This window comes from Urocitellus parryii, chromosome 4 (genome assembly GCF_045843805.1).
Source record: "Urocitellus parryii isolate mUroPar1 chromosome 4, mUroPar1.hap1, whole genome shotgun sequence".
Lineage (NCBI taxonomy): Eukaryota > Metazoa > Chordata > Mammalia > Rodentia > Sciuridae > Urocitellus > Urocitellus parryii.
The window spans coordinates 194923661-194936126 of NC_135534.1; the positions used below are offsets into that span (position 1 = coordinate 194923661).

At 40.0% G+C, this 12466-nt stretch overlaps 1 protein-coding gene across 1 annotated transcript; it reads left to right on the plus strand.

Moving 5' to 3' along the window:
* Positions 1-359: 359 nt before the first annotated feature.
* Positions 360-11593, plus strand: Tlr4 (toll like receptor 4). The gene is made up of 3 exons (XM_026393316.2): positions 360-676; positions 5383-5549; positions 8860-11593. The coding sequence occupies exons 1-3, from the start codon at positions 584-586 to the stop codon at positions 11120-11122; spliced, it is 2523 nt and encodes an 840-aa protein (XP_026249101.2). The 5' UTR covers positions 360-583; the 3' UTR covers positions 11123-11593.
* The last annotated feature ends 873 nt before the right edge of the window (positions 11594-12466 follow it).

Genomic DNA, 12466 nt, shown 5'->3' on the forward strand with positions numbered 1-12466 from the left:
TTAAGCAGCAATACCAGTGGTGTCTTTTTAGGAAGAGGAGATCACAGACATACCTGCTGATGTCTTGATCTTGGCTTTTTAGCCTCCAGAAGTATAAGAAACTTAATTTCTGTAGTTCAACCGACTTAACTACGTGGTGGATTGCTAGTATGAGCAGGAAGTTTCCACGACTAAAACAAAACTGGAAAACCCCTGTAATACTAGGTTAGTTATGCCAAGTATTTGAACAAGGTCTGTTTATTTTCCTAAGTTCACCAAGTCTGGAGGTCAGATGACTTTCTGGGATAAGAGCCAGCTTCCTCTTGCTGTTCCTGTAGTCGCAGGTCTGCAAGGCTTCTTCATTTGCTTCTAACTTCCCTTCCTTGGGGCAGGGGAGCTAAGTACTAGAAAATCTGAAGCCCAGAATGCTAAGGTTGCCACTCTCACTTCCTCTCACCCCTCACTGCTTTAAACACAGCAGTAGCCTCAGGGCACCGACCAGGAAGAGAAGACGCCAGGTCCACGGAGACTCTGCCCTGTGGGTCCTGCAGTGATAGCTCATCATGTTTTCACAGGGCCACTGCTGGTCTCAGAAAATGCCAGGATGATACCTCCCCGGAGCCTGGCTGGGACTCTGATCCCAGCCATAGCCTTTCTCTCCTGCCTGAGACCCGAGAGCTGGGAGCCCTGCTTGGAGGTACGTGGTTGGGATCAGCTCATCTTCTGGTATCTTTCCTTTGCTACTAAAAACTGGTTTCCTGCCTGGAACTTCCTGCTGTGTGTTCTGGTTGGTTTATTTAGCAAAACAGAGTTAAATTAACTAAAGACTTGAAAAGCTACAGGGACAAAATGACTCATGGTTAGCAGGGCACGAACAGGCTACCAACGGTGTCTTGTCCCATTTAGGACTTTTGAGTGCGATAGGGACTTCAGGTTAGTAAGACTGCCTCAAACTCAATGTTTTGTGACCTCCTGGCTGTGTGACCTTGAAGAAGTTACTAAACTCTCTTGAGACTCAACTTGTAGTAATACTTCATTAAGAGTTTGGGGGCTGCTACGGTCTCCTGCCTTTCTGTTGCTGGTTTGCACACTCAGCTTCAAGCAGTTGTTCTGTCCCTTTGAATCTCAGGAGGAAAGTGTTTTTGTTTGTGTGTGTGTGCGTGTGTTTTTCTTCTTAAGAGAAAGAATTATTTTAAGTGGGTTTTAAATTTTTGCATACAGTTCATTCCAGAGAATGGAAAAAAATGAAAGAGAGTGTGTGTGGGGGTGGGGAGGCATATGAAGAAATAAAGAGAGAAAAAAAGGGAATGATGTAAACTGTTGGCTATTGCAATGATTTCTTTCTTCATGAAACCCCTACCAATTGGTGAGTAATCCCTATTCATCCCCCTTTCCCCCCTGCACGGACTACATTGAGGATTTAGAAGCTCGCAGCTGAACTGAAAACCAAGTGAATGATTTAGGGTGAGGCTGGGTCAGAAGAGGCGCAGTGTATTCAGGTGGAGCCCTAAGTTTGAGAAAGTGGGAAAAGTCGTTTACTTTAATATGCAACAAAGACTAACTTGCTATCCTCTGTCCTCCCTTGTCTCAATTTCCTGCACACTGTTCACCCATTATGGTCCTCTGGTGCACCTCCTGATGTTAGGTTAATGAGGATAGAGCCTACAATCAGGGTCCCCCTGGGATAAAAGCCCATCCACCCTAGACTATTCCCCTTTCCCCATGTACCATATTCTGGCAGCCCCTAAAGCCTGACTCTCCCTCTCATGTCCCAGTGAAAACTTAATGCCAGTCCTCCTCTCCCTTGGCCTCTACTCTTGGGTGGTGAATAGTCTCCTGATTTCATATGCTCCTTTCTTTCATCCATTCTGCACACTTTTGTTTGTGGTTTATTATTAAGGGGTTGTTCTGGATGATTGGATATGACAAATTACTCTCCTCAAAACTCTTCAATAACAATCCATTGCTATTAGGGCGGTTTCCTACCTCCGAACCTTTGTATTCTTTTGTCCCCTGGAATCATTTTCCCTGAGATCCGTGCTGTCCAATGGCAAAATCATGCAAGTCATATATGAATTTTTAAATTTTCTAGAAGCCAATGAAAAAAGCAAAAAAAAAAAAAAAAAAGAGTAAATTTCGGTTTGATGATATTTTCATTTAACCTAACATATTCAAAATATCTCTTCAAAATGTACCATAGATTTAACTATTAAAAGGCTATCTTACATTCCTTCTTTAGTACAATATCTTTGAAATTGAATACACATCTCACATTTACCACACATTGCAATTTATACTGTCCGCCTTTCCCATTCCCCAGGGCTGCCATATTGGAACTGCATCTCTGTCACTTCTTGACTCATTCATTCATTCAGACGTCAGCTTAAGTACTTCCCCCTCAGGGTGATCTTTTCTGATGGTCCCATGGAGATCTCCACATTTCCTCTTTGTCTCTACTCCGTTTTACACTGCCCTATTTTTCTTTTTCTAGAGCGCATCAGTATATATTTTCTGTTAATTTGCTCTTTGTCTTTCCCTTTGGAATGGAACTGGTTAGAAGGTAGAATCACTACTGATTTTATTTATTTATTTTATCTACTGCCAGTGCCTAGCACACAGTTGCTCCTCAGTTTATATGTCTTAAACAGTTGAAAGAATTTCTGCAGAACAAAGTTTCAAGTCCTCCTGATCCAGCCATGGCTTCTTTATGGTCTAGGCCTCACCAGGCCTGCCCCTTGTCAGCTAATCTCCACCCTTCCTTGCTCAACCTGTTCTCTCCTTATGAAATGTCCTTCTTGTCCTTTCACATACCCAAACCTTCCTAATTTTTCAAGATCCATTCTAGAAAGACTTCTCTGGGTCCAGAATTGATCTCACTTTCTCTGAACCAGAGCACATATTTTCGGAGCCTTTTTCATGGCTCTGGAGACAGTGTTAATTTCACTCCTGTCTCAACAGTTCCTCTACACTGTGAGTTCATTAAAGTCTAGAACTATGCCATGTTTGTCTCTGCATGGCCTGCAGTACTTAGCAGAAAATGCCTGTCCTTTGGTGGTTAAGCCAACCTTCATTCAACATCTTCCATATTCTTTTTCAACAAATCCGTATGGAGCTTCAATAATTTGTCAGGCACCATTATGAGATCTGGAGACCAAGGAGCAAGCAAAACCATCAAAGCTTACCATCTAGCACAGAATAAGATCAACATTTAGCGAACAGTTGCACAGGAAAGATGATGTTCACTGATGGTGCAAACTGTAAAGCAAAATAAAATAGGGTGAGGGGAGACTTCCTAGCCTAGTCCTCTGGTAGAGAGTATCTTCAAGGCTCTTGTGCTGGGTAAAATTTAAGCAGACATATGAAAAAGTGTTCAACATCATTAGAGAAATGCAAATCAAAACTAGACTAAGATTTCATCTCACTCCAGTCAGAATGGCAGTCATTAAGGATACAGGAAACTGTAAATATGGGCGAGGATATGGTAAAAAAAGGTACACTCATACATTGCTGGTGTGACTGCAAATTGGTACAACCACTGTGGAAAGCAGTATGGAGATTCCTCAGAAAACTTGGATTGGAACCACCATTTGATCCAGCTATCCCATTCCTCAGTTTATACCTAAAAACCTTAAAATCAGCATCGTACAGTGATGCAGCCACATCAATGTTTATAGCAGCTCAATTCACAATATCTAAACTCTGGAACCAAACTAGGTGTCCTTCAATAGATGAATGGATAAAGAAAATGTGATATATATATATATATATATATATATATATATATATTCAATGAAATATTACTCAGCTTTAAAGAAGAATGAAATTATGGCATTTGCCGGTAAATGCCTGGAGTTTCAGAATATTATGCTAATAAAACAAGCCAATCACAAAAAACCAAAGGCTAAATGTTTTCTCTAATTTGCAGATGCTAATTCACAATCAGGGGTCACACTAGAGAAGAACAGAGTTACCTTAGATTAGGTACAGGAAACTAAAGGGAGGGGAGGGAAGAGGATGTGGGGATAGGAAGGATAGTAGAACAAAACAGACATTTTTACTTTATGTATATATGTGACTGCATGACCAATATGATTCTATAACATGTACACTCAGAAAAATGAGAAATTATATTCATATATATGTATATATATGTATACACATATGTATACATATATATGTCAAAGTGCATAAAAAATTTAAGCAGACATAAATGAAGTAAGGCTCTGCTTGTATAAATTCTGTTACTGTAAACACATGATTTCATCTGTCTCAAATTCTGTTTTTTTCGTCTTTAAAAGTTTGCTTAGATGATCGAGTTCAAGTATATAACATATAAGGAGAATGGTGACTTATAGTAAAGGATTAATGATAACTAATAATAATTAATGCTAACATTTATTGATCAATTACATTTTAGTAGGCTTTTAGAAAAGCTCTCTAAATACTTTATCTTATTTAATCCTTTGAACAGATTCTACTGGTTTTAAAAACAGAACACCAGAGCTGGCTGGCTTAAGCAGAGAATTTTGTTGGAGAAAATCAGAGAATTCTGAAATTAGATGGGTGATTAGAGAATAAGGCTTACAAGAATGTGGAAAAGTAGAATAGAAACCAGCTCAAGAATCAAAATTGGAAAAAGTACCTGACCTTATTTAATAGGTTCATTCCCCCTCATTTCTGCATCATTCTGCTAACCATCAAAGAACCAAGAGAGAGAATACCATTGTCAAAAACCTGGTGATGGAGGACCTCTGGACATCTTTTTGTGTGTGTGTGGTACAGGGGATTAAACTCTACCACTGAACCACATTTTCAGCCCTATTTTGCATTTTATTTAGAGACAGGTCTCACTGAATTGCTTAGTGCCTGGCTTTTGCTGAGGTTGGCTTTGAACTTGCAATCATCCTGCCTCAGCTTCCTGAGCCACTGGGATTACAGGCATGCACCATCAAGCCTGGCTTCATCTAGACATCTTGATTGGCAGTATCCTTACAGCTGTACACAATGGAGGTCATAGTTAGAACGATACAAGGTATTTTAATACCTGAATTTTAAATATGATAAGTGAGATTCACTGATTTTTTTTAAAAACCTCACCTCAAATCACATGGTAGAGTGATATGAAACCTAGGGCTTTTGGACCTCAGAGCTCTTGTCCACTGATTCCACTGCTTCTCATTTAAAGCTGTCACTGTTGCAAAAGAGGCTAGAACACTGAGTACATAGGAGGAACTCTTCCTGACCTAGAGGAAGACATAAGTATGAAACGAGTGGATAAATGAATGAGTGTGAGTGAATGAATGGATAGATGAATGGAAGAAATCTGTCTGGATCTTCTGCTTGTAGGATAGGGCAGTCTGGAGTGCATTAATAAGACACTGCTTCTAATGTGTGATCTTGCAGGTGGAGCCTAATGTTACATACCAATGCATGGAGCTGAATCTCTCCAAAATCCCCAACAGCATCCCCTCCTCAGCCAAGAATCTGGACCTGAGTTTCAACCCCCTGAAGTGCATAGACAGTCACAGCTTCTCCAGTTTCCCAGAACTGGAGGTGCTGGATTTATCCAGGTAATGAATAAGCTCTTCCATACTGTTGAAGTTGAGGTGATCACTTCAGTCTTGAACCAGGAAGCCTGGTTGGTGAAGTCTCACCTTTATTCACTTATTCATTCTTTCAACAGGTGTTTCATTGTGGAAGCTTGGACAAGCCACCTCCATTTTCCAGGTCTCTGTTTCCTCATCTGTGAAATGGGCACTTTTATGAAACCATTTTTTTCCACCTTGTTGTTGTTTTATATATTCTTTTAAGATATACACAGGGGAGTAGAGTGTATTTTGACACATTATACATACATGGAGTATAACTCATTCTAATTATGATCCTATTCTTGCATGATGTGGAGTTTCACTGGTCATGTATTTATATATGAATGTAGGAGAAGGACGGTTAGTTCTATCTTTATATATTTTTTCTAAGTCAGAAGAGAAAATTAACTTAAACTCTTTCATTGGCACTTATATTTTTACCTACCCTCCTATGTCCTACCTAGGAAACAATTGTTGGTGGATATATAACATACAGCCCATTAGTAAATAGAGCACATCCTCTTAAAAGAGTGAATATGTTGAAGTTCTAGTCAAGTTGCTGAATGTTTAATAGACATTGAATAAATTCTAATTCTGACTCTTTTTGATTTTGAAACTGAGATAAGGATAATGAACTATGACAACAGGTAATAAATGAAATGCAAATATGGGTGGCAAATGGAGTTGCTCAGAACAGGGGCTTCTCTGTGGTGGGCAGTCAAGAGACATTTTGTGAACCGAATGGGATTCAGATAATTTCAGAGATATTGAAAGTAGGGTGCAGGGTGGGGGATTAGCAAGAAGATGGAGAAACGGTGACCAAGATTTCCTTCTTGGATGTGCAAAAGTATACCATTTTGGAGGGGCAAATGAAGTTGTTATTCTTTCTTTTATACCAGGAAATTGCCTCCTGGAAGCGTTCTCATCATCAGGGAACTCATTCACAATTTGAAATTGATAAAGTACTATCTTCTCTATGATGGTCTATGTAAAAACAAAATATTTTATGTTTAAATTATTGTCTAAGTTCCTGAGAAAGACTGAGGTCATGAAATGAGAAATCCCCTTCCGGGAAGATACTTCCATAGAAAAGAGAGGAACTCGTTGTGGTTTTATCCTCTCACTTAGGTATTGGGAGAGCCAGACAGAGGAGGAATGGAGTAATTTAAAGACAGTGGCATAGAGAGTGGAGCCTCATGGGTGTAGGAAGACCTTGGTCATGTCCTCCTCCACATATACAGCCATGTGACCTGAGGCATGTCACTTCATCATTCTGACTTTCAGCTTTCATATTCATTAAATGGAAATGCTGAAGCTTACCCTTCAGGGTTACCTGTAATAATGAGTATCAGCATGCTGTTTTAAAGCCTTATAGTATATTTTTAAAGTATAAGATATCATCATCACATCATCTCATTAGATACTACCTTTTGGTTTTCCAAGTGAGAATTTTGTTTGGAAGTAGACCTACCAAGCTCCTCCTTTTTTTTGAAAACAAGAAGTAGTTTTTCATCAAAAAATGTCCCATGTGATTCATCTTTGATCCAACACACACCCAAGGAACGTTCCTCAGAAGACTTAGGCATGTGCTTAGAAAGGGGCCAGCTTCCTCTCTGGTCAGCATTTTGGAAATTCTGAATGGACAGAAGGACAGACGATAGAAAACAGGTGTCATTGCTTGTTTATACAATGTTTACATCTAGTAACTCAAATTGTCTTCTAACAGAATACACATGTATTTCCTTCTTTTATAGATGAGGGAACTGAGGTTTGAAGGGTTTATGTGACTTACTTGCATTCACATGGCTTGTTTCAACATAACAGAAACTCAGGTTCACATCTCTTCCATCCAGGTGTTCTTTCCCTCTAAACACTACCTGTGCAAAGCAGTGAGCCATGTGGAGTGAGATAGAGACCTTTCACTCTTGCCTGATGTATACATCACCATATACATAAGACTATGAATCATGAAATCATACAACTGCAAGAAGAAACATGGGAAATAATCAAGTTTAGATGCCTCAATTAGAAGTGTGATGATGGAACCCGGAGAAGAAAAAAGGGAGTTCTCAAGCTCCTGCAGTCAAGGAGGACGACAGGGGCACCAAAATTCCACTGTCTTGACTTCTCTTCCTGGTTCTTTTGACCACTCTCTATGCAATTACCAGTAAATAACAAAAGTTGGGACTAAAATGTTTTTATGACTTATGAACCACCTGAGGGCATAGGGCAGGTGGGGAAACTGTAAATGTAACTCAGGAGAGGACTTGCTTATTAGCTGGGACTGGCAGACACCTACATGGCTACAGGGGTTGCTCATATGCTTTCTGGTTTGGGGCTGCAGAGAAGCTCTGTCTCTGGGATATCTGGATGAATATTCTGGTTAGCATGGCTTCCATCTCTTTCAGGATGAAATTCAAAATGTTTTACCTGACTCGTAAGCTCCTGCCTTATCTGGAAACCCTGCTTTCTTCACAACTCCATTTTACCTTACCTTCTCTGCATTGCAGCCACAGACTATTTTTCATAGACCTTCTATGTATCAAACCTTGGGATTTTTGAATCTGCTGTGCACATCACCATATTTTTTTCCTATTAACTCTTATTCATCAGTCAAATTTCAGTTTACATATTCTTAGAAAAGCCTGCTTTGATTCCTCTAGTCTAGGTCAGTTCCTTGATGTGGGTTCTCCTAGGACTCTTTCCTTTCCTTCCACAAAACTACCCCAACCTCCTGTTATTAATATTCACCTGGGATGATGGAAACTTTCAAATATCTTGCTGTCATATGTGCAGAACTTTTCATAAACATTAAAGATACCATGACACTTGGGTGTGATTATTTATAATTTTGAAATTGACATTCACCATTCATTTATCATGACTAACAACTAAAAACTACTCCTATCCTCTCTACCAATCAAATGTATAATTACAATCATGTGCAGCAAGAAATGGCCAAACCTGATCTAAGGTGATTATGACATACTCTATCAAGTGCACCAACTTCGTGTGCCTCAATTATTGATCTTTCATTGATTTTCTTCTGAAGGATTTGCTGTCTCTTCTCAGCATGTGTGCTTAGAGTAATAAAAAGGGGTTCACAATTGTAGTCAATGTGAAAATACTGAATCTGTGGACCTTGTTGGACCCTGCTTCATGCCTGTGCCTCTGCCAAATCATAAGATGCTGATCACATTTGGAAGAAGCACTGGGTGACTGAGATTGTTATACTATTTTTAATTTTTATTCAGCAGAAATATTACATAAACTGTCTCTTTTCCCTGTGTAGGTGTGAAATTCAGACTATTGAAGATGGTGCATATGAGGGCTTACACAACCTATCTACCTTGATATTGACAGGAAATCCTATCCAGAGTTTAGGCACAGGAGCCTTTCATGGACTATCAAGTTTAAGGACACTGGTGGCTGTGGAGACAAAATTAGCCTCTCTAGGAAATTTCCCTATTGAACATCTCACAAACTTGGAGAAGCTTAATGTGGCTCACAATCTTATTCATTCCTTCAAGTTACCTGAATATTTTTCTAACCTGCCAAACCTGAAGCACTTGGATCTCTCCAGTAACAAGATTCAAAATATTTTCAATATGGACTTGGAGGCTCTACACAAAATGCCATTACTCAATCTCTCTTTAGACCTGTCTCTGAACCCAATAGATTTCATCCAACCTGGTGCCTTTAAAGAAATTAGGCTCCATGAACTGACTTTGAGAAGCAATTTTCATAATAAAAGTGTAATGAAAACATGTATTCAAGGTCTGGCTGGTTTAGAAGTTCATCGCTTGGTTCTGGGAGAATTTAAAAACGAAAGAAATGTGGAAATGGTTGATAAATCTGTCCTGGAAGAACTATGCAATTTGACCATTGAGGAATTCCGGTTAGCATATATAGATAATTTGGCAGGAGATGTTACTGACTTATTGAGTTGTTTGGCAAATGTTTCTGCAATGTCTCTGGTAAGCCTGAATTTGAATAGGGTAGAAGAAATTTCTACAGGCTTCAACTGGCAATCTTTAGAACTGGTGAAGTGTCAGTTTAAAGAATTTCCTAAGATAGTGCTCCCATCTCTCAAAAGATTTACTTGCATTGCCAACAAAGATTTAGGCAGTTTTGGAGAACTTGAAGCACCAAGACTTGAGCATCTAGATCTCAGTGGAAATGACTTGAGCTTTAAGAGTTGCTGTTCTCATTATCACTTTGGAACAACCAGTCTGAAGTACTTAGATCTGAGCTTCAATGGGGTTATTACAATGACTGTAAACTTCATGGGTTTAGAACAACTAGAATATCTGGATTTTCAGTATTCCACTTTGAAAAGGATCAACGAGTTTTCGGTATTCTTGTCGCTCAGCAAACTCCATTACCTTGATATTTCTTACACTAAAATCCAGGTGGCCTTCCATGGCATCTTCGATGGCTTGGTCAGTCTCCAAATCTTAAAAATGGCTGGCAATTCTTTTGAGGACAACCTCCTTCCAGATATCTTCACAAACATGAGAAACTTGACTTACTTGGATCTTTCCAAATGTCAACTGGAACAGGTGTCTGAGAAAGCCTTTGACACTCTCCCTGAACTTAAGTTCCTAAATATGAGTCACAACAACCTGTTTTTGTTGGATGAGCTTGCTTATAAACCTCTCTACTCCCTCGAAGTTCTGGACTGCAGTTTTAACAGCATAAAATCTTCCAGAGGGCAAGAACTACAGCATTTTCCAAGTAATCTAACCATAAATCTTACCCAGAACGTACTTGCTTGTACTTGTGAACACCAGCATTTCCTGCAGTGGATAAAGGACCAGAGGAGATCCTTGGTGGAGGTTGAAAAACTGGTGTGTGCCACCCCTTCAGATCTACGGGGCTTGCCTGCTCTGAGTTTTAGGAATGACACCTGTCAAATAAAGAAGACCATTATCGGCGTGTCGGTATTGAGTGCGCTGGTGGTATCTGTGATAGTGTTTCTGGTCTACAAGTTCTATTTTCACTTGATGCTTTTTGCTGGTTGCAAAAAGTATGGCAGAGGCGAAAGCACCTATGATGCTTTTGTGATCTACTCAAGCCAGGATGAGGACTGGGTGAGGAATGAATTGGTAAAGAATTTAGAAGAAGGGGTACCCCCCTTTCAGCTCTGCCTCCACTACAGAGACTTTATTCCTGGTGTGGCTATTGCAGCCAACATCATCCAGGAAGGTTTCCATAAAAGCAGGAAGGTCATAGTGGTGGTCTCTCAGCACTTCATCCAGAGCCGCTGGTGTACCTTTGAATATGAGATTGCTCAGACCTGGCAGTTCCTGAGCAGCCACGCTGGCATCATCTTCATCGTCCTGCAGAAGGTGGAGAAGTCCCTGCTCCGGAAGCAGGTAGAGTTGTACCGTCTACTCAGCAGGAACACTTATCTGGAGTGGGAGGACAACGTCCTGGGGCGCCACATCTTCTGGAGAAGACTCCGAAAAGCCCTGATGGATGGAAAGCTCTGGAGTCCAGAAGCAACAGCAGATGCAGGAAACAACCAGCAGGAAGCCACAACGTGTATATGAGTAGGTAAAACAAAACAAAACCCTGAAGCATGACTTGCCTAGTGGGATCAAACCCTTGTGAAGGAACACACATTAAATGTTACAGCCCGTCAGTCATTTGTCTATGGGCAAGTGAATCGGTGGTGCATGAGATACACAGGACTGCTAATTGCATGGAGCTCACAGTGCAGAGGAAATCAATACTGTGCTAAAATTCAGAAATTCCAGGTGTGTATTTCAACCATTCAACCGGAGTCATGTCTGGGAAAGTTGATTCAACTACTTCCTCATCAAAATTAAATAACAACCAAGAGACTGGATCTCAGTGGGAACAGAAAGGAACAATGTTCTTCTCCTGCTCCTTTTGAGTGGAAGCCAATTCATGCATGATGCTTAACTATCTTGAAAGACTTTTGGTAGTTTCAAGGGAAATGGATATTTGCTTACTTTTCCTTTTTTTTTTTTTTTTTTTTTTGTACCAGGGGTTGAACTCAGGGGCTCTTGGCCACTGAATCACATCCCCAGCCCTATTTTGTATTTTATTTAGAGGCAAGGTCTCACTGAGTAGCTTAGAGCCTCACTTTTGCTGAGGCTGGCTTTGAACTCAGGATCCTCCCACCTCAGCTTCTCAAACTGCTGGGATTACATGTGTGCACCATGGTGCCCAGCTTCTCTTTTCTTTTGAACATAACTTAAATTCTACTTGATGACTCAGATTGATCCTGATTCAGGATTCCCCTTCCATTTTATGTCAGTTTCCTTAGTCTTGCAACTAATTCCTAAGGAAAGCTGATTAATATACACTCATCAACATCCTGGTCATTCCTTAGCATGCACTATTTATTAAGTTAGAATTCCTGATATATTTTTATTTTTTTAAAAATCCAGTCCTCATTTTTCATGTCTTGTCTATAAACTTACACCATAAATAAGAATGTTAGAGACGTGCTGGAATTATCCATATTTAACCACTATTTTTCAAGCAAGTATGTAAAATACACTCTGTCACTTTGGCACTGAATGTCATTCTTAAGTTATTACCACTAAGTTATGGCTGTCTTAGAGGCAGCATTGAAATAATTTGACCAAAAGGGATGTTTTGTTAATAGGTGGAGAAAAGTCTGACTTGTTTGACTCACAAAGAGCAATTAGAGTTAGATGTCGAAAGAAGTGGGATGACCTTAGTAGGTCATCTGTTCTTGATGATTCTAAAAGCATGTTCAATACAATTGGAGTGACTCTATGAAATGGGTTGCAGCCCAAGTTTCTTCTTTGGATGAATGTAGCTTGATAAAATGTTACATACCATCAGGGAGAAGGAGGCTGGAATTCTCTCCCCTGCACTATCCCTTGGCCAGACCTGCT